Here is a 23,020-nt window from a genome sequence, read left to right on the forward strand (position 1 = left end):
AATACATGAAGAATTCAAAACTGTGTGAATGAATTAGCTTTACAGTTTACAGAGTGATCTCAATGTTTTGGGGTTAAATGACATTTTTTAAAGCTTGCAAAACTGATGGAAAATCTCTCATTCGGACCACTACATAATTTTCAATGGTGCCCCAAGATCCTGTTATTGGCTTTATTTATCAGCAAGCTATGGCATGTAGAGGAATGGTTTAATAAATTCACTGTTCTGTAGGTTAGAGCTTACTTAATATTTCTTTGTGGATTCCTTGAAAATTTTGATTTTTCTCAGAGAGTAGAATGGATTGACTAAGAAACCTCAATCTGTTCAATGTCCACACTTTTTCTGAAATCTGCATTTATTATCTGAAACTGATTTCTTTTCTCCTTGTGGCCTATGGTCCTTAACAAAGGCATAACCCACAGACAATCACAAACAGCTTGCTGTTACCATATATCAGAAGAAAATGTAGAGATCAGACAGGAAATACTGTGTAAGATTTGAAAATAGATATAATTACAGGACTGTAAAGACATAAATAAAAAAACGGTGTTACTCTCTTTTACATGCTTCAGTCATTTGACTGCGGCTATGCTGGAGCACCGCCTTTACTCGAGCAAATTGGCCCCAGGACTTATTCTTTGTAAGCCTAGTACTTATTCTATTGGTCTCTTTTGCCGAACCGCTAAGTTACGGGGACGTAAACACACCAGCGATGTTGGGGGAACGAACACAAGACACACACACACATACGATGGGCTTCTTTCAGTTTCCATCTACCAAATCCACTCACACAAGTCTTTGGTCGGCCTGAGGCTATAGTAGAAGACAGTTGCCCAAGGTGCCACGCACTGGGACTGAACCCGGAACAATGCAGTTCGTAAGCAAGCTACTTACCACACAGCCACTCCTACGCCTGTTACAGATTAGTTTCTTTTTTTTTTCAACAGATTCTGCAGAGAAAACATATCAGTGGTCTTCCTACCATGAACATCTTGTTTACTATATTGCAGATTACATGTTGCTTACTTTTTTAGGCTAATACAGTGCAATGTTAGAAATTTGATTACATTTTCTAGTTGATAGGCGTAGAAGTGGCTGTGTGGTAAGTAGCTTGTTTACCAACCACATGGTTCCGGGTTCAGTCCCACTACGTGGCACCTTGGGCAAGTGTCTTCTACTATAGCCTCAGGCCAACCAAAGCCTTGTGAGTGGATTTGGTAGATGGAAACTGAAAGAAGCCTATCGTATATATATGTACGTGTGTGTTTATTTTTTTTTGTGTCTTGTGTTTGTCCCCCCGCAACATCGCTTGACAACCAATGCTGGTGTGTTTGTGTCCCCCATAACTTAGCAGTTCAGCAAAAGAGACCAATAGAATAAGTACTAGGCTTACAAAAATAAATCCTGGGGTCGATTTGCTCAATTAAAGGCGGTGCTCCAGCATGGCCACAGTCAAATGACTGAAACAATTAAAAGAGAAAGTAAAGAGATAGCATTATCAGTAACCATAGTGGTATTGAAACTGATGTTAACCATAGATTTGTTATATAGTAGAAAATACATACTATCTGGGTCCTGCAACATCAGCCTGCACCCGAAAGATCCAACTCTGTAATAGCATGGTTCTACCAACAGTGAAACATGGAAGAATACCATGAGAAATTGGTGGAAAGCTAAATGTGTTCCACCAAAGAGGCCAGAGAAGGATTCTGAGAATGTATTGTCAGGGACGACATAACCAACGAAGACATTCTGAAAAGATCCAACATAAGACTGCTTAATAAAATCATCTCAGAACAAAACTTAAAACTAGTAGAACAACCAGAACAATACCATACTAAAATAGCTTTCACATGGGCCCCACTGGGGGCTTTTGTAGTGGAAATGGGGTGTAATGTGCAATACACTATTTTCCTAGTCCTGTTTATAAACTTGAATGTTCTCATACATTTCTGGCATGTTGCTATGGACAAATGATCAATTGTTAACTTAAAGAAGTTTTTATGATGGAATACTATGGGGAGAGGAGAATAGTGGCAGCAGAGGAAGGCCAAAACCTACATTGTGCTGAATATCCACAACGAACATGAGAGAGGCCAATATTACATGGCTGATGTAGAGAAAACTGCAGCGAATGGAAACCATTGATATCAACTTGCTCTACGTAGTCACAAGTAGATAATGCCTTCACACCCTCTTGGCCCAGTGAAACATTGAGGAACTTTGAGTGACAGTTTGGAAGGAGAAAGGGCTGCTGCAGCACTTTGGCCGATACATGTTTCCAGCTAAATGGACTGGAGTAATGGGAAATGATGTGTCTTGCTCAAGGACAATGTGCTACCCAGCCTAGGAATTGAACCGGTGATATTGCCATCATGAGCCCAACATCCTAGGCCATGCACTTTCATATATGGTGTATTTAAGGTGAGAATTGTAAAAGCAGCCACTTGGATAGAACAAGACACTACCACTATGTTAAATGGAGGTCAATTTATTTAATGTAGTGAAAAATATTTAATTAAAATTTAAACCTATAACGGAAAAGAAAATTGTTAGTGTTAATGATAATGTTTATCATGGAAGGGAAGGGAGATAACTCTAATTGACTAAAAAATTGATGGTGTAACGAGTAGGATGTACCTTGGTTTTGTTGATCCAATGAAGGACAGCAACAGGATTGCAAACTATGTGGACAATAATTTGTGGGAGCAAACTATATGAACAAATTTAAATGCACAAGTGAGCATCTATTTAATTTCTGAAGCTTACTGTCTTAACAGAATTCAGGACTGGATATTCAGGAAAACTTTTGTTCACCAATTAGATTTTTTTTAATATTTTGAAATAACTTAAAACTATAAAGAAAATTTAAAGCATGGACGAGTTGACTTAATCCTGAAATTAACAATAATCAAGTTTGTTAAAATAAAGTTATGAAATCAGTCTACCACTTACTGAAAATTCCCTGTTTGGTTGTTTGAAGTATCATCATCGTTTTAAAGGGACATGTTTATAAATTGTTCTTGATGCAGGTAAAGTTGTATAATTGAGAAGTTTGCTTTTTAACCAAATGGCTTCAAGTTCAGTCCTGCTCTGCTGCACCTTGAGCAAGTACCTTCCTTTATAACTCTGACTAACCAATTCTTTATGAGTGAATACAATAGATGGAAGCTGTGAGGGAGCCTGCTGCTAGATACATATATAAATGTGTGGATATACATCTATGTGAATGTTTACAGTCTGCGATTTGCATGGAAAAGCATAGACCTAATGGATGATTTGTTGACAGGGAAGCATTAACAAATATCACTGAATGGAATGGAAATTTCCCATACTTGAAAAATCAGGTAAGAGTTACAAACAGGAGGGTAACTAGCTGTAAAACAATGTCTCAATAATATGTATTTGTCTAGCTTATGGCAGCATTAAAAAAAAAAAAACAGAACTCAGTCAGAAGAAGGAAAAAGAAGCTATCCTCAGATGGAAGGTCTGATCTGAAAATTTGGAAGAGAGAGGACTCTGCTAAAGGTACCCAAGGCTCATCCAGGTGGACTCTGCTAAAGGTACTCAATTAAGTTTTATTAATTAAGTTTTCCACCAAAGAACAAGAACACTCTCCAATAGGATTGCTAAGTATTTTTCTTATTCAGATATAAAAACCATGCAAAAAGAATGTCAACCCTGTTAACAACCACTTCACAATATGAACTGGGTGCATTATATTGTGCTGTCGACACTAAAGCTGAAAGAGTACACACTCTCCTTAATTACCATCCTTGTCCATTCCACAGACCAAATATTTTAAATGGTTAAGTCTGAGCTTCAAAGTATCAGTAAATGACAAAAAAAAAACCAACAGCATCCAAGAAATATTTTTGCTTAATACGTGACAAGTGACTAAAAAAAGGTCAGCTGTTCAGATGACTTTCATCTGCCTCCGATGCAGATTCTGTTTTTGTCTCTAGACAAATACAACAGTAAATTTGCTTTTTGTAATGTATTTACATTGTGATAAACATCTGGCCATAATAAATTCTTCTTAAAAAAGCTCATCTGTTTCCAAATCACAAGAATCCAGAGGGGCATTTATCCCTGGTTTCTGAAACATTAAGCAGATAAGAGAGAAATTGAACTCAGCACTGCAAGGTGTCTAATCAATAGCTTTATATTGCAATCAATTCTTTCAACAGTGGGTTACATATATATATATATATAAATATATATATAATCACATTTGACACAAGGAAGATTTAGCCAGTTTCCAGACACATTCAAAAGTAGTGATAGGACTTCAACTGCAGATCTCTCAACTCAGCTTTCCACATGGAAACTTGTATGACAGAAATTGAAGAGGTTCATACAGAGAATTGGAACTATGAGTTGTTACTGTAGATTTAATATGGCAAGGACTTAGCTCTGCTCTAAAGATTATAGCAGAATATTAGTTAATTTGGATTAAGTACAAATACCCTATATTTTTAGGAAAGGAGAAATAAAATGTCATGTTCTTCTGCGATCCAAACATTAGCAGCATAAAAGATACAATGTTTTGTTTACAAGTGAAATGGTTTTACCCGATACGCAGGCATGGATATGTGGTTAATGCTATTCAATAAGGGTATTACCTTTTGCTGTAGTGCAGGAAATTAAAAAAAAAAGTACTAAGTTTTATACTGTTGTTACATTCATGCACAAGAGCATAAACATTGTGAGTGAAAATATGATTCCTTTTGATCAAAGACTTTAAATGAAGTCACAGACTCAGCTCATCAACAACTAACTTTCATGCCTTGCAACAGTTACCAGCAGAAATTAAGAAAGCTTTATACCAAATATCGTTGCTGAAAATTTAATGATTATCGCAATCACTGCAAAAAGGTTTCCTTTTTGTTTCTTATCCATTCTTTGTATATCGTGAAGGAATTTCTTATCAAATATCTATGCTTTATTGGTGAGTGGAATGATTTTCTTAATTTCACTTTGGTTCGTCTGGTTTGTATTTCTGATATAGTTTTTCTGTTAAAAAGAAACAAAATAAACATTGGTTTGTTAAGCTGTTTTGTTGAATTTACTATCTTGAAGGTTTACAGGAAATATCTTTTAAATTCTTTTGTAACATTAGAATTGAAAGTATGACCACAACTTTAACACTGGTCTTTTTTCCATTTCATGTTTATTTGTGTGGATAATTGCTACACTGTTCCAGATATGTAAACATACATAATAGGCTTAGAGAAAGAAGAAAATGGGGTGTAATGTGCAGTACATTATTTTCCTAGTCATGTTTATAAACTGAAATGCTCCCATACATTTCTGGTGTATTGCTATGGACAAATGATCTATTGTTCACTTAGGGAAGATTTTATGATGGGGAGAGGAGAATACCGACAGTACAGGGATGAACCTTTACCTGGGAGAGAGTAAAAAATTTTATCTGAGTTCTATATTTGCTGACATTTGGAAGGGAATCCAGCCATAAAGACCATGCCAGAGCAGACTTCACCGGTGCTGGTGCCACATTCCAGAGTAGACTTTGTGATGCTGGTGCCACATAAAACGCATCCGGTTCACACAGTAAAATGGTTGGTGGCAAGAATTGCATGCAGCTGTAAAAACCACACCAAAGCAAGAGTCTTTTGGCTCGTCAGCTCCTGCCAAACTGCCCAACCCATACCAGCATGGGAGATGGACATTAAACGATGATGATGATGATGATGACGACGACAACACAGACCACCATCAGTTTTGGTTTTGTTTTTATTTTTGCAGACTCAGCCAGCTTCTACCACAAATAACCAATGACATTGATGTGTCCATAGTAGTCATATAAAAATGTCCAAGTGACTAAGAAGAATTATTGTTACTTAGAGTAATACATTTTCAGACTATTAGTCCCCTCTTTATGCTTCCCAAGGTTCAATCCCACTGCTTAGCACCTGAGATGAGTGCCAGCAACTATAGCCCTAGGCTGACCAAGGCCTTATAAGTGGATTTGGTCATCAGAAATTCAAAGAAGCTCATAATATGTGTACATGTGTGTGTGTGTGTGTGTGTGTGTGTGCGTGTGTATGTGCGTATGTGTTTGTTAGTATTTGTCACTTTGAATTGACATCATGTAATAGTTATAAAAGAAACGAGTGTCATCATCACAAAAGAAGAATCCTTCATTTCCAATCTGCCCTGAAAACATGTCTGGTCATGGGAAAATATTAGCTAACATGGAAGGAGGTGAAGGCTGGTGAGGGGCATCCAGCTGTAGAAAATCAGCCCCAATAAATTCCAACTGATCCATGCAAGCATTGGAAAGTGGATGTTAAACAATACCAAAGATGATGAATGTCATCTACACTATGTTTCATTTGATTTCCAATCTTCACCACCAAATATATTGTTTCATGATGTGTATATAGCCTCAGACAAGATTCAAACCTGATCTCTATACTAAATATTACAATGTTTTCCTTATCCAATAACATTCATCAGTGGCATGGTGTGAAAATTAAATATAAGTTTAGAAATAAAACTTAGGAATGAATTACTTACTCTCTGTTGTGTGTTCATGTAAGCTTTGTGGAAAGGAAGAGCAGTCTCTTCAGTCAACAGCAGCTCATTCTGAAGCCGGTCAAACTTTTCCAATTCATCCTCCAACTGAAATCACAGTTTACAAGCAACAATAGCATAACCAATATTATTAATACATTATAAATACAACTCCCCATTGCCATTCTCATCACCAGTAGATAAGACTAAATTCTGTAATTCATTTAGTCCAGTTAGTTAACACTTATCATTGGATTATCTACTTCATATTTCTGGCATTAGAAACTGTGTTTTTATCTTATGAAAATCCAACTACAATTAAAAGAAAGCCTGAAGAGAAATTAACAAATATCATTGGAATGCATGTTATACATACATACATACATATCGTAACAACTCATTAATGTTTACTTCCTGTGCATTATTTTATGTATTGTTCATGCACTTTTGGCTACTTTTTCTGATGTGTTGTAGTGCACCTGAGCACTGTATACAGTAAGTTAATTATATTATATTATTAAGTAAATCCAAAGACCAAGTCTTCACTGATGCAAAGGCAGAAATAATGCATTTAGTTTAGTTATTTTGCAATCTCATCTATTTTGACTGACATATTAAGAGGATATCTATCAATATTGGAGTCAACAAATTTTGCTCAGAATCCAATAGATGAAAAATTTGTAAGTAGGGGTCATGGTTAGGAGCAGATATGACTATGTGGTTAAGAAGCTTGCCTTGCAACCACTTGATTTTGGGTTCAGTTCCACTATACAGTATATTGGGCAAGTAGCTTCTACTATAGCCCCAGGCCATTCCATAACCATTGTAAGTTTGGTAGACAGAAACTGTGTGGAAACCCATTGTAGACATGTCAATATAAATGTGTGTGTGTGTGTGTGTTTGTTACCCCCACTGCTTAAAAGTAAAGGTAAAGTTACTTTCCCGAGTCAACCGAACTAATAAGGGCCAATTTCCTGGTTTCATGGCATATAAATTCCCCACCTGGATGGGACACTGGTCTGTCGCAGGAATACTTACCATAAATCCTCGCGTATAGACCGCCCTTGAGTATAATATACAGGGGATTTTTAGGGGGCTGTACCACTGAAAAACCTAAACCTTGTGTATAATACGCACCCCTTCTCTAACCTGAGTCGTACGTAATTAAGCCAGCAGCACCTAGTCCAACAAACACTTCCGCACATGCGTAATACAATAATGGTGATGCTTTTAACTGTTATAGTGGAATGTAAATATGTTTGCAAATTGTTTTTGTTACATGTTATTCTGTGTTCTGAATACTTTCATTTTAATAAATGTCGCTTACTGCAAGTTATGGATGATTCTTTTAAGACTTCATTGCTTTCAGGCTTAGCTTAAGGTATTTTCGCGCCTGACATCACAAAATGCGTCTGAATAAACATTGCTGGACAGCAAATAGAGACTAAGACATTGCTTAGGAAATATTTTTTCATTTCCAAACTTCGTATATAGTACGCACTAGGGATTTTGGCCTTTAAATTTTGGGGAAAAAATGCAGATTATACTCGAGGATTTATGGTATTTTTGCCAACTGAGTGGACTAGAGCAACGTGAAATGAAGTGTATTGCTCAAGAGCACAATGTATCACCCAGTCCAGGAATTGAAAACAACAGCCTTATGATCACGAGTCTTACATCCTAACCACTAAGCCACATGTATCCACCCCAATACTACGGTGTTGGTTGCTTTGTTTACATCTGTGTAACTTAACAGTTCGACAAAAGAACTGACAGAATAAGTACTGGAGTTACTTTGTTTGACTAAACCCTTCAAAGCTGAAACAAGTAAAAGATAAAAAACAAGTAAAAGACATAAAAATAAAAGCTAAACTCTAGCCCATTTCCAGTTTCTCTGACGTCAAATGAAGCAGGTTAAGAGTCTGGTCTCTCCTCAGATTATCATTGGTTTATATTTTATGAAACCCAGAGTTATTCTCAGGTTGAGACAACACATGGAAGGGTTGATATGAACCAGAATAACATCTATCTACATTGTCTTCGGTCTGTTAGCTTCCCTTCCTTTGCACATTAAAGCATATGTACAGATGAAAGAATGTTTGTATTTCATCTAGAAATATATTTCTACACACCAGAATGTGTGCAAATGGAAAAGAATTTCATCCTGAAAATAAATAGAATACTTACAGATGAATTTAACTTAAAACGTTGGTTTCCACTTGTCACATCTTCTCCGTTTGGTAAGAAACATTCTACAAACCAGTTTTCAAACTCTGGGAATAAAAAATAAAATTGCTGTTAGACCAAAATTCCATGTTTGCATCTGTAGGTTCATGCAGAGCTATGTGGTTAAGAAACTTATTTCCAAACCACATGGTCTCAGGTACAGGACTACAGTGTGACACCTTGGGTAGGTGTCTTCCACTATAACTCCAGGATGACCAAAGCCTTAGGAGTGGATTTGGTGGATGGAAATTGAAAGAAGCCTGTTGAATATGTGTGTGTGTGTGAGTGTGTCCTTGTCTTGAATCGCATGATAGATGTAAATGAAAGCCACTTTCAAAGACGTTTTCACAGCTTCATACTCAAACCAATGCAATTCTCCTAATAGCTGTTTTCACAGCTCTATACCCAACTCAGAGATGTATAAAGAATCAATGTGGTCATATGTAATTGCAGTGATGAGAAAAATCAGCCCAATCATCAACTATCTGTTGAAAATTTCTAGCACCTGTAAAACACAATGTTCCTATAAGATTGATTCTGTCTGTATTTCATGAAGCCTCGTAAAAAACATAGCCATAAATTATGTATATGTAGTTGACATCAAGTCTTTGTCATAACCAATGCTATAGACTGTAACAGACAGCTAATAATAAATATATCTCCAGTACTTTCATAGTAAAACAGACAATACACTTACCTTGAACTAACTTTTGCCGACAATGGTGCACCAAATTTTGGTAGTAGGACACTTCAGTCTTCAAATCCATTAATTGGTCAAATTTAGAACGATAATCTCGTTTGAGATTTTTCAGAGTTTTTACAAGTTGGAATTCTTCTTCACTAATTGCTTCTTCTCCTTCATCACTATATAGGGTCCCTATATATTACAGACATATAAACAGCTTTACAAAGTTGGACATCTTTCTCAAAGGTAGATATTTAACTAAGATAAATAAGCAAGAACAATAATGTTTGAGCAAAACGTGATTCATAGACAACAAATAATGATGTCAAACAGACTCATGTGGCCCATATAAAAGAGAGATGGCTAAAAAGAGTAGCTAGATATCACCCAAATTGCACAATATTATCTTCAGTAAAGGATAATCTTACACAATTTAACCCCTGATATACAAAATAATGGATAGTCAAGGCTGGATCCAGGGATTAGATAAGAGATAGGGTTAAATAAAAAGAATAATAATCATCATTGATGTGAAACAAGGATAACGGTTTGAAGTGTACCAAACACAAAAATAGATGAATGTTCTTAGACCAGCATTTCTGTGATTGAAAAACTAGCCAAGCTCCAATATATGCTGTCAACTATGAGGTATGGTTTGACTTCATCCACTGTTGTGAAGTGTGGTAAGTAAATAATTAAGAGCAAAATCAGCCATAAACTGCATTAAATGTTCCTTTAATTTGGTACTGTCATAAACTGATGAAAGGCCTGCAAAAATCATGGGCACAGCTCCTATTAAAGACTAAATTAAAAAAAAAAAATGGTCTCATCATGAAGGACATGCTGTCCTCTCAAAATTCAGATACCTAGATATTACTGAAATCACTTAACCATAAAGTATAAGTAGAACCTATTGCCATCCAAGCACACTGGGGCAACCAATATCTGTATTAAAGGTTGTTAGTAGTCTGTTAGTATAACATCCAAACTTTAGTGCCTTAATACTAATCAGGTCTCACCTTGCTTTACTCTCTCAGCTTTGCTTTCTTCGAGTCTGTATTTTGTGTTGTCAATCTCACACTTTATCATGTTGATTTCTCGTGCCAGCGTTACATAATTTTTCTTTAGTGTGTTAAGAGTTTCTGCAGAAACAAGGGAGGGAAAAAATTGCATTTAGTTTCATCAAAAGATGCTCCTATCTGAGACTCAAATACCAATTCATATAACACCAGTGGTGTTAGACCTGGTTAAAAATTTGGCTTCGAACTAGATGTTTGTTATGGTTCTTGCTCATAAAACAACTGGAATTCAGTAGTCATCTAGCAGCTGACTCATCTCAATTGCAAAATCTGCTTCCCTTTTTTTTGACAAACACAAGAAGGCTATTTTTGCTAAAGCTATATAAAGTGCAGATGAATGAAGGCCTTCAGAGAATAAACAGAACTTTTTATTGCCAGAAATTTGGGACAAGAAAATCACAAAACCTAGTATTTACTGAATCAACAAATGGTAATAGAATTAATAAGACATAAATTAATATTGGGTTGTCCGGAAAGTTCTGAGCATTTTTTTAATATACAAAAAGGGATATAAATAATTGACCTTTGCCCATCTATCATGCAATTTAAATATTTCATCAGCATAAAATTTGACTGGCTTTGAAGAAAAAAAATTTATCTAGATGTATTTTGACTCCATCTAAATCGTTAAATGTTTTCCCTTGCAATGAGTTCTATAGAGACAAAAACAAGTGGTAGCCAGATGGAGCAATATCAGGAAAACATGGTGGATGGGGTAAGAGATCCCAGCCAAGTTCATGTGACTTTGTTTGGGTAACCAAAGACACGTGGTTGAGCAGTGTCTTGTTGGAACACTACCCCTTTCCTGTTGGCAATCTCCAGCCTCAATTCTTTACTTTTTGGTTCAAATTAGCCAGCTGATAGCAGTTCACAACATAATTAATAATATGGTTTTGTGAGAGAAACTCATAATAAATAATGCCTTTATGATCTCACCAAGCACAAAGCATAGCTTTTTTGGCATGGATATTCATTTTTGGTAGCTGTTTTGGGCGTTCCTTATGCAAATTCCAGGATCTTTTCTGCACTAAGTTTCCATAAACACAATCTATTTTTCACCTCCACTCACAAGTTGTTTCAAAAAAGGCATGCTTTCATTCTGTTACAAAAGCAAATCAAATAGAATACCGGCCCAAGCAATTCTTTTCTGAGAGTTTGTGAGGGATCCTTACATTATAGCAACAAATGTATCCTAGCTTCACAAGGTGTTCATAAGCCATACTTTTAGAAACTTCCAACTCCTCTGTAAGTTCTCTAGTGATATTTGAGTTTTCTTTGATTTCTGTCTTCAAAACATCTTCATCCAATTTTGAAGGTCTACCACTGCAACCATCCATCTTCCAAGCTACACTAGTTTTAAATTTTGCAAACCATCTCCAAACAGTTGATTCACCTACAGCATCATCATCACCATAAACTTCACAAATGTTTTTGCAAGTCTTTGCAGCTTTACAACACAAACATGAAATTTTTGGTTATCCATTTCAAATGTCAAAAACGGTAACCGGAATGAAACAAATCTATTTTTAGTAAGAAAAATAAGAAGAGATGCACTACCACTTCAAGCACTGCCAAAGTTTTAACTGTGGTACGTATCAGGTGTGTTCAATGAAGTGTTAAAAGATTTAGCTTAAAAACACTCAGACATTTCCGGATAACCTAATAGATAAGCTGACAAAACATTTAATATAATTTTGCTGTTGCTACCTGCAACAAACAGTACTTTTCCATAGTGTCTATTTACAATCAGGTGAACTGAGCAAAAGAGAAAATCTAGCCATTCTTTAAAATAAATTACCTTTGTTTGCTGACAACTCTTTATTCACCTCACTGCCTTGGTCATGTTTAAATTCTTCGAAGGCAACAGACCTTTGTGGAGGAGTGCTGCAATATGAAGTACATGATTAAATCAGGTGTGTTAAATCATAAGCAACAATAAAGAACCAGTACATATGTCAAACTAAACCCCACTATTTTACATTTGTCCCCTTCTCTATTTCTAACAAAAGTCAAAAATCATGCACAAAACAAGAACTCTAATTACTTAAGCATTCTGAAGAATCAAAACAATTGAAGAACAACAAATCTCAACCTCTTCTTAATATATTCCCTTTCACTATCTTTCAAGACCATTGTCTTTTGCGCTCTAAATGCAGTTAGTTTTACAATTTATTGGATCATATCCATAAATACATCAATCCTTGTTTATCACAGGCGTTTGGTTCCAAAAAAAAAAAAAAAGACATTGTAATAAATGAATCACCTCTACATACTTTGTAAATGGAATGAATAGAAGATTCACTAAAACCAAGCTTCCACCATCTTGCATGTAGTTTTTATCATCTGTACTTTTTCCTGTTGAGAATACACTCATGTTTCTCATTTGTTAGAATCAAGTGCCTTTGTAGCTTTTCTATTCTCTGGTCCCACCTTGATGGGCACGAGTATGCAAAGCTGTATAGAAAATGTGAAGCTGTGCAACACAGTCATATAAACACAAGCAACAGTTAGTGCATTCTGGGTAGCTAAGTATTGTGGGCAATTGTTCAGGTGCAGTTTTGAAGTACAAGCAGAATCTTCAACTTATCACTATCCAATGTTATCATAGATCAATCTGTCATAAGCATAACATGGTTCACAATTGAGTGTACCATTTTCTCCTGCAAATCAGTAATAAACAAGACTGTGTGTCTAAAAATTGACCTTTAGCCCCATAACTTCTAGAAATAATCCTCTCAAATATCATAAAACAAAAACAGAGTGAAACTTTAAATACAAACCCCGGTCTTTCACTTAGTTTTTCTAAAACATTGTCAGACGGTGTGACAACAATTTCATCAGACTTTTTCTCAACTATACCATTGGGTGAAACAGTAGGTGGTGATTTCCTTTCATACCTTGTTGGTGTTGAAGCCACTAGTTTGCTGCTGTTAAAGCAAGAGGTAATTAAATTGTAATTAGTATCACTATTATCAATTTTTATTTCGTTATTGTATTTTCGTTAATGTAGGACAGATCTTGCCTCTGGCTGAATCCATCATGAAGACAGGGCAGACAATTTCTCTCTGCCTGGAGGCTGTGTTGAAAACCATTAGACAGGGAATGAAACTGTTATAGGCCAGGCAAGACTACATAAATTCAGGGATGGGTGCACACAATTGAATTGGAAACTGAAAGATCTGAGGACAGATACTTTCTTCTTCAACCAAACACTAATCAACTTTTTTTAGCTCCACTTGAAAACGAAGGTGTAGGTGGAGAGGAGAGTACACCTTTCCAGTGAATTTCTCAAAAGGTAGGTAACTATAGTAAAGGGTAAAGACTGAAGACCCCCTTTGACAACAAATTACCATGGGATTGCATCTAGAAAGTTCCACTTCAAGATACAACCCCAGGCAAGGTTGTTTTGTGGAAGAGCAACAATCATCCATACATACCAGTCTCCACTCTCCATGCCACTGATGTTATCCAAGAGAAAGACAAAGGCCAATATAGCTTGATGCCAGTGACATCACAACTCATATCTACAGCTGAGTGAACTGGAACAACATGAAATAAAGTGTCTTGCTCGAGAACACAACACACAGCCCAGTCTGGGAATCGAACTCACAACCTCACATTTATAAGTCTGACACTGAATCATGTGCCCTTACAATGGAAATATTTTAAGCATCTGGCTTAAAGTCCAAAGGGTGTATTTGTCCTTGGTAATCAAAAGGAATTAGAAGTTTTGGGGTTCTCAGATTGACCCTAGTTGGAGATTCTTTATCCGAAGGACTGTAACATCATCATTCATCATCATCATCATCGTTTAACGTCTGCTTTTCATGCTGGCATGGTTTGGATGGTTTGACTGAGGACTGGTAAGCCAGATGGTTGCACCAGGCTCCAATCTGATCTGGCAGAATTTCTACAGCTGGATGCCCTTTCTAATGCCAACCACTCCGAGAGTGGTGGGTGCTTTTATGTGCCACTGGCACGAGGGCCAGTCAGGTGGTACTGGCAACGGCCACGCTCAAATGGTGTTTTTACGTGTCACCTGCAGAAGAGCCAGTCCAGTGGCACTGGCAACACCTTCACTCAAATGTTTTTCACGTACCACCGGCACAAGTACCAGTAAGGTGACACTGGTAATGATCACGCTCGAATGGTGCTTTTTACGTGTCGCCGGCATTGGAGCCAGTCGGCAGCACCAGCAACAATCATGCTCAGCTGGTGATCTTAGTGCTCCACTAGCACGTGTGCCATACATGCAGTGCTATCGTCAAATTTGATTTCGAATTCACTTGCCTCAACAGGTCTTCGTAAGCAGAGTTTAGTGTCCAATGAAAGAAAGGTACACCTAAGTGGGCTGGTTACACCACTGGTATCAGCCATGGGTTATGGTCTCACTTGGCTTGCTGGGTCTTCTCAAGCACAGCATATTTCCAAAGGTCTCGGTCACTAGTCCATGTATTTAATTAATATGTATATATTTTATCCTGTTCTTTCCTTTTTCCTTTATCCATTTTTATGTAGAACCCCACACTTTATGTAACCTATATTTGTAATATTCCCTTCATCCTGCAGTAAATAAAAGTACTCATCATTATCATTATTGCTATTAAGGTGGTGAGTTGGCAGAATCGTTAGAATGCTGGGCAAAGTGCTTAGCAGTGTTTTGTTCATCTTTACAGTCTGAGTCCAAATTCTGGAATGGTCAACTTTGCTTTTCATCCTTGAAATCAAGTGGCCAAACTCCTCCAAAATTTCAAGCTTTGTGTCATTCGTAGAAACTCTTCTCTCTCGTTTACTTGTTTCAGTCATTTGATTGTGACCATGCTGGAGCACCGCCTTTAGTCGAGCAAATCGACCCTAAGACTTATTCTTTGTAAGCCTAGTACTTATTCTATCGGTCTCTTTTGCCGAACTGCTAAGTTACGGGGACATAAACACACCAGCATTGGTTGTCAAGCAATGTTGGGGGGGACAAACACAGACACACAAACATATATATACATATACTCTTTTACTTGTTTCAGTCATTTGACTGCAGCCATGCTGGAGCACCACCTTTAATCGAGCAACTCGACACCGGGACTTATTCTTTTGTAAGCCCAGTACTTATTCTATCGGTCTCTTTTGCCGAACCGCTAAGTAACGGGGACATAAACACGCCAGCATCGGTTGTCAAGCAATGCTAGGGGGACAAACACACACACGCATATATATACATATATACGACGGGCTTCTTTCAGTTTCCGTCTACCAAATCCACTCACAAGGCTTTGGTCAGGCCGAGGCTATAGTAGAAGACACTTGCCCAAGGTGCCACGCAGTGGGACTGAACCCGGAACCATGTGGTTGGTAAACAAGCTACTTACCACACAGCCACTCCTGCGTATATATATATATATATATATATATATATATACATATATATATATATATATACATACATACATATATACAACGAGCTTCTTTCAGTTTCCATCTACCAAATCCACTCACAAGGCCTGAGGCTATAGTAGAAGACACCTGCCCAAGGTGCCACGCAGTGGGACTGAACCTGGAACCATGTGGTTCGTAAGCAAGCTACTTACCACACAGCCACTCCTACACCTAGAAAGGGTTATTATTGTTTCTAGTATCATTAAGGTGGTGAACTGGTAAAATTATTAAAACATCAGGTAACAATGCTTAGCAGCATTTCATCCATCTTTACATAATGAGTTCAAATTCCACCGAGGTCGACTTTACTTTTCATTCTTTCTGGGCTGATAAATTATGTACCAGTTGGACACTGGGGTAGACGTAACCAACTTAACCCCTTTCCACAAAATTGCTGGCTTTGTGCCAAAATTTGAAACCTGTTATTATTATCATTATTAAACGGTGAACTGGCAGAATTGTTAGTGTTTCAGAAATATGTTTAGCAGCATTTTTTCTGACACTTTGTAATCAGAGTTCAAATTCTGCCTAGGACAACTTTACCTTTTATCCTTTTTGGGTCAATAAAATGAAATACCAGCCAAATACAAAGGTCAATGCAATTAACTTGCCACATTTCTTCAAATTGCTGGTCTTGAGCCAAAATTAGAAATTATTATTATTAAGATAATATATGCTAATTTAATTAGCAGGAATTTTATCTTGTGGTTTTATCTTGAGGTTCGGTGAAGTCTCAAGAATCTTTCTTAGGATTCTTGCAGTTGATACTTTCCTGTAGGTCGACAATGTCAATTTTAATTCCAGTCTCTTTCAGTCTTTATCCCTTTATTCATTTCAGGTGTTGTGCCAAGTGCTAAGTGGCATTTTGTCCATCTTTATATTCTAAGTTCAAATTCCACTGAGGTCAATTTTGCCTTTCATCCCTTTTGGGGTTGATAAAATAAGTACCAGGTGAGTACTGGGGTTGATGTGGTTGACTAGTCCCCTTCCACAAAATTTCAAGCTTTGTGCCTTTGATAGAATGACTTATTATTATTATGAGTTCAAATTTAGCCAAGGTTGACTTTGCATTTCATCCTTTAAAGGTTGATAAATTAAGTACCAGTTAAGTACTAGGGTCAATGTACTTAACTCACCTCCTCTCCCACAATTTCAGGCCTGGTGCCCATCATTGAAAAATTATTATAAGTATGATTCTCTTTGTGCACTTAGCATTTAACAGAATCGACTGAAAGAAAATATTGTTGAATTATCATTGAAAGAGGTTGATAAATATAACCAGAGAGAAAAAAAGAAGCTTTTCCACATTGAAAAATTATACTAAACATTTAATGGGCAAATCATAAAGATACACCAAAGAAGTAGCCTCAGAAAGCAGCACAGCTCCTTCCATGACTTTCGGAAACATTTTTTCACGCTAAGAGTTGCTGAAGTATGGAACAAACTGCCGGCATCAGTTGTTAGTTGTCGGAGCACTGCATCCTTCAAAACTTCCATGCTTCCTGAGATTTGCCAACACTACACCTGATTTTCGCCCCTCCATACACACGCAAGCATGTATCTGACTCATATACTGTTCACTTCCCAGACATTTGTACATTACTGCATATGCTTTATACGCACTTTCTGACAAGTTGTGGTGCACCTGAGCACTGTATACAATAATTTCATTATTATTATTATAATATTCACTTGAACTGTTAGAAATAGCAGCAAGATTTCCTTCAAATTATAACTTATCTTCTTAAAAAGGAAAGACACATTATACAATGTAGTTCTGAGAATACAAAAAGCTGGGATGATTGTGGCTTTGAATGTCTTTGGTCATAACTCTGCTCAATCAGAACTGACTTGAAGATAAACAATAATCGTTACAAAAGAATTGTTTACTTGTTTCAGTTATTAGACAGTGGCCATGCTGGAGCATGACCTTGAAAAATTTCTAGTCAAATGAATCACCCCCCAGGACTTATCTTTTTTTTTTTAGGTTTGGTACTGATTCTATCAGGTTCTTTTGTTGAACTGCTAAGTTACAGGGGCATAAACACACCAATACTGGTTGCCAAGCAGTGGTGAGGAACAAACAAACAAACACATATATGATGGGCTTCTTTCAGTTTCCATCTACCAAATCCACTCACAAAGCTAAAGTAGAAGACACTTGCCCAAGGTGCCACACAGTGGGACTGAACCAGGAACCATGTGGCTGGGAAGCAAGCTTCTTACCACACAGCCATGTGGGGAGACATGTTGACATGCTATCTTATTTTGGATGAAAGAATCACAAAAGCAAACTCTCAGAAGATAAAAACCAGTTTCCATTAACCTGTTAACTTCTCTTGATTTCCTCTTCTCCTTCTCTTTGGCACTCTTCTTCAGTTGTACAACAGGTGATTGGTCAGTTTTGGCTGACCGGACACTGGTCCCAACACTGAAGCCTTGGCTATCGATTTCCCCAACCAAGGGGAAGTTATCTGGTAAAATAGTAGTGGTCTGGAAGAAATGGTAAGGTGAGATAGAGACACATAGATAGAGAGAGAGAGAGAAAGAGAAAGATAGTGAGAGAGGGGAAGAGATAGGCAAACACAAAGGAATTGAGAGAGAGTAGGAATAAAGAGGTGAAGATGGAGTAAGAAATTTAGAAAGGTTCAAGGGTGAGAATCAGTAAGACAATGAGTGATAGAATATGTTAGTAAATAAGGTTTAGAGACAGACTGTAAATGAGATAGAGAGACAGACAGAGAGAGAGAGACAGAGAGAGAAAGAGAAAAAGAGAGGGAGGGAGAGAGAGAGAGAGAGAGAGCAAATAATAGTGTAACCTCTTAAACTGGTCCTATGTGACCCAAATATTCTACATGTCTTATGTCCAAACCAGACAGGTCTGGCCTCTCACACCTATCCTACAATGTCATTATAAAAATAACAATCGAATCATCAAAATCTCAATGCTATGAGTTAAAACATGATTTAATTGAAAACAATGTGAATAAATAAGCATTACTTATGAGCAAGTTAAAATGAATGCTAAAGGGTTAAATCAACTGAGATACATAACAAGCACCATCTCAGCTGTTGTGATTGTTATTCCTTCTTTGCTCAAGTTCACTGGTGATCACAGAATTGAAGTTAAGGGTGATATTGGATGTGCTTCTGTCATGGACAAAGCATACAGAAGTTGCAATTGATGCTGAGTGGAAACAGTGAAACATAGATATATAAACTGAGCTATTGAATATCATTACCAATAGCCATGGACATATATGTATGTCTATGTCTGAATGTATGTATTTCATGTGCTTGTTCATTTTAGGTCCATTTTTTGATGCAAGCATTGGTTATATGAATATATTATTGAAGCATTGTCTTACAGTCTTATGCTCTTCCTGTCACTAACCCTTACCAGATATTCAAGTAAGGGATCTAGTATTTCACATCTCTTCGAAGGTGCAAAGTGACATTAAAAGAGACGACAGAACCCTTGTAGTGAGTAACTTTCATGGAGAGCAAATGTAAACAAGGAACTATTCACAAAACAAACTTCCCATAAAAACATCCCAGACCTAATGCCTGCCACAACAAACTTGTAGTCACAGCAGACTGACCACCAAAACCATTTCTTCTAAACAAAAGACCAAATCTTACTTCTGGTGCAGCAGTTTCTGCGCTTTCTAACGTTTTGTAGCGTTGTTTTAGGTTTTCTTCAATATTCTTCTCTAGGTTGCTAAAATGGAAAGCAAATAGGAGAATGAATATGTCTGCATGTCTTAAAAAGTAGATCTGTGTGTATACACATGTACTTTTTCTTCTGTTTTATATACACAAAGACACACACACATACTCTACATACATATTTATAAACGTATATATATATATATCATCATCATCATCATCATTTAACGTCCGCTTTCCATGCTAGCATGGGTTGGACAGTTCAACTGGGGTCTGGGGAGCCCGAAAGCTGCACCAGTCCAGTCAGATCTGGCAGTGTTTCTACAGCTGGATGCCCTTCCTAACGCCAACCACTCCGAGAGTGTAGTGGGTGATTTTATGTGCCACCGACACAGGTGCCAGACGAGGCTGGCAAACGGCCACGCTCGGATGGTGTTTTTATGTGCCACCGATACAGGTGCCAGACGAGGCTGGCAGACGGCCACGCTCGGATGGTGTTTTTATGTGCCACCGACACAGGTGCCAGACGAGGCTGGCAGACGGCCACGCTCGGATGGTGTTTTTATGTGCCACTGACACAGGTGCCAGACGAGGCTGGCAGACGGCCACGCTCGGATGGTGTTTTTATGTGCCACCGACACAGGTGCCAGATGAGGCTGGCAAACGGCCACGATCGGATGGTGCTTGTTACGTGCCCACAGCACGGAGGCCAGTCGATGCGGTACTGGCTACGGCCACGTTCGGATGGTTTTCTTATGTGCCCCGTGCCACCGGCACTGGTACCACAAAGATACAAATTCCATTGATGTTCATCTATTTTGATTTGTTTTGATTTTCACTTGCCTCAGCAGGTCTTCACAAGTGTCACAAGAAGGAATGTATGCACAGGTGGACTGACTACGTCCCAGGTAGGGGCCATGGGTTATGGCCTGACTAGTCTTGCCGGGTCTTCGGATGGTGTTTTTATGTGCCACCGACACAGGTGCTAGATGAGGCTGGCGAATGGCCACGATCGGATGGTGTTTGTCATGTGCCCACCGCACTGACTACAGCACTGATGGATTTCTTGTGTGCCACAGGCACTGGTACCACAAGATACAAATTCCATTGATGTTCATCTATTTTGTCTATTTTGATTTGATTTGATTTTCACTTGCCTCAACCGGTCTTCACAAGTGTCACAAGAAGGAAGGTATGCACAGGTGGACCGACTAGTCTTGCCGGGTCTTCGGAAGGTGTTTTTATGTGCCACCGACACAGGTGCCAGATGAGGCTGGCGAACGGCCATGATCGGATGGTGTTTGTTACGTGCCCACAGCACGGAGGCCGGTCGATGCGGAACTGGCTACGGCCATGTTCGGATGGTTCTCTTGTGTGCCACCGGCACTGGTACCACAAAGTGTGTGCCACCGGCACTGGTACCACAAAGTGTGTGCCACCGGCACTGGTACCACAAAGTGTGTGCCACCGGCACTGGTACCACAAAGATACAGATTCCATTGATGTTCATCTATTTTGATTTGTTTTGATTTTCACTTGCCTCAACAGGTCTTCACAAGTGTCACAAGAAGGAAGGCATGCACAGGTGGACTGACTACGTCCCAGGTAGGGGCCATGGGTTATGGCCTGACTAGTCTTGCCGGGTCTTCGGATGGTGTTTTTATGTGCCACCGACACAGGTGCTAGATGAGGCTGGCGAACGGCCACGATCGGATGGTGTTGTCATGTGCCCACAGCACGGAGGCCAGTCGATGAGGTACTGGCTACGGCCACTTTCGGATGGTTTTCTCTTGTGTGCCACCGGCACTGGTACCACAAAGATACAAATTCCATTGATGTTCATCTATTTTGATTTGTTTTGATTTGATTTTGATTTTGATTTTCACTTGCCTCAACAGGCCTTCACAAGTATCACAAGGAGATAGATATATATATATATATATATATATATATATATACACACATAAATTTCGAACAATGGGAATGAGTGATCAACATCACATAGGTGAATAAAATTTCTTTATTTGTGTATTAAGGTTACCATTGGTTTCATGTTCAGAAAATTATCTCAATATCTTAACAATTGTTAAGATATTATGATAACTTTCTTAACACGAAACCAATGATAGCCTAAATACACACACACACATATGTATGTATATATTCAATAAGCATTAGAAGCAGTGTGAGGTTTTTAATAAACAAATTTGAACACACATGCACTAGGTATGTGTGTTGTAGTTCGTGGGTCCTCTGCAGGTTTTAGGCGTAAGAGAATATATTCTCTATGCACTTGGTGCTTTGTATGGATACATATATATATATATATAGATACATATATATATATATATATATATATTATATATATATATATATATATATACACACATAAATTTCGAACAATGGGAATGAGTGATCAACATCACATAGGTGAATAAAATTTCTTTATTTGTGTATTAAGGTTACCATTGGTTTCATGTTCAGAAAATTATCTCAATATCTTAACAATTGTTAAGATATTATGATAACTTTCTTAACACGAAACCAATGATAGCCTAAATACACACACACACATATGTATGTATATATTCAATAAGCATTAGAAGCAGTGTGAGGTTTTTAATAAACAAATTTGAACACACATGCACTAGGTATGTGTGTTGTAGTTCGTGGGTCCTCTGCAGGTTTTAGGCGTAAGAGAATATATTCTCTATGCACTTGGTGCTTTGTATGGATACATATATATATATATATACATATATATATATAGATACATATATATATATATAGATACATATATATATATATAGATACATATATATATATATAGATACATATATATATATATATATAGATATATATATATATATATATATATATGCATTGTATTCATTCATTAGGATTTACTGAGAGTGGGGACTAAATAATAACAACAGGTGAATGTATGGGTGTAGACAGAATAGATCCATGAATGGCACTTGGTTATTTAACCCACTGCATACACATCAGAAATCTGTTCAATTAGAACTGGCCTAGAACTACACACCAACAAAACAAGAGCAACAGCAATAACAGCAACAATGACCACAACAACGACAACAAGAACAGCATTAGCAGCAGCAATAACCCCATCACTACCACCACCACCGACAACAGCAAGAACGACAACAACAACAACATGATTATTTCCAGACGACTGAGGACTAAACAAAACACAGAAAGATGATCATTTGAAGAACTTACTTGTACATTTCTCGAAACAGATCAAATAAAGTTTGAATCTGACAAACATTAATTATCTGAAACAAACAAACGAAATTGTTTAATTAGAGAAAAATATGAGAATGGGAATGAAATTTATTTGCTTCATTCTAGAGAAATGACCTTATGC

The 23,020-nt window shown here is 37.6% G+C and overlaps 1 protein-coding gene across 2 annotated transcripts in view; it reads right to left on the reverse strand.

The window, feature by feature from the left end:
* Positions 1–4,833: 4,833 nt before the first annotated feature.
* Positions 4,834–23,020, reverse strand: part of LOC115215106 (kinesin-like protein KIF9) — a 65,755-nt gene continuing 47,568 nt past the window's right edge. Inside the window, exons 11-20 of one of the 2 annotated variants that reach the window (XM_029784277.2) lie at positions 22,873–22,928; positions 19,603–19,681; positions 18,287–18,453; positions 13,311–13,457; positions 12,329–12,414; positions 10,471–10,593; positions 9,464–9,643; positions 8,728–8,813; positions 6,544–6,648; positions 4,834–5,016 (exon numbers count right to left, since the gene is read on the reverse strand). In XM_029784277.2, the coding sequence (XP_029640137.1) occupies positions 4,939–5,016; positions 6,544–6,648; positions 8,728–8,813; positions 9,464–9,643; positions 10,471–10,593; positions 12,329–12,414; positions 13,311–13,457; positions 18,287–18,453; positions 19,603–19,681; positions 22,873–22,928 (1,107 nt within the window). In that variant the 3' untranslated portion in view covers positions 4,834–4,938. The remainder of the gene's footprint in view (positions 5,017–6,543; positions 6,649–8,727; positions 8,814–9,463; positions 9,644–10,470; positions 10,594–12,328; positions 12,415–13,310; positions 13,458–18,286; positions 18,454–19,602; positions 19,682–22,872; positions 22,929–23,020) is intronic. The other variant, XM_036505660.1, reaches the window with a different exon arrangement.

This window comes from Octopus sinensis, linkage group LG8, assembly GCF_006345805.1.
Source record: "Octopus sinensis linkage group LG8, ASM634580v1, whole genome shotgun sequence".
Lineage (NCBI taxonomy): Eukaryota > Metazoa > Mollusca > Cephalopoda > Octopoda > Octopodidae > Octopus > Octopus sinensis.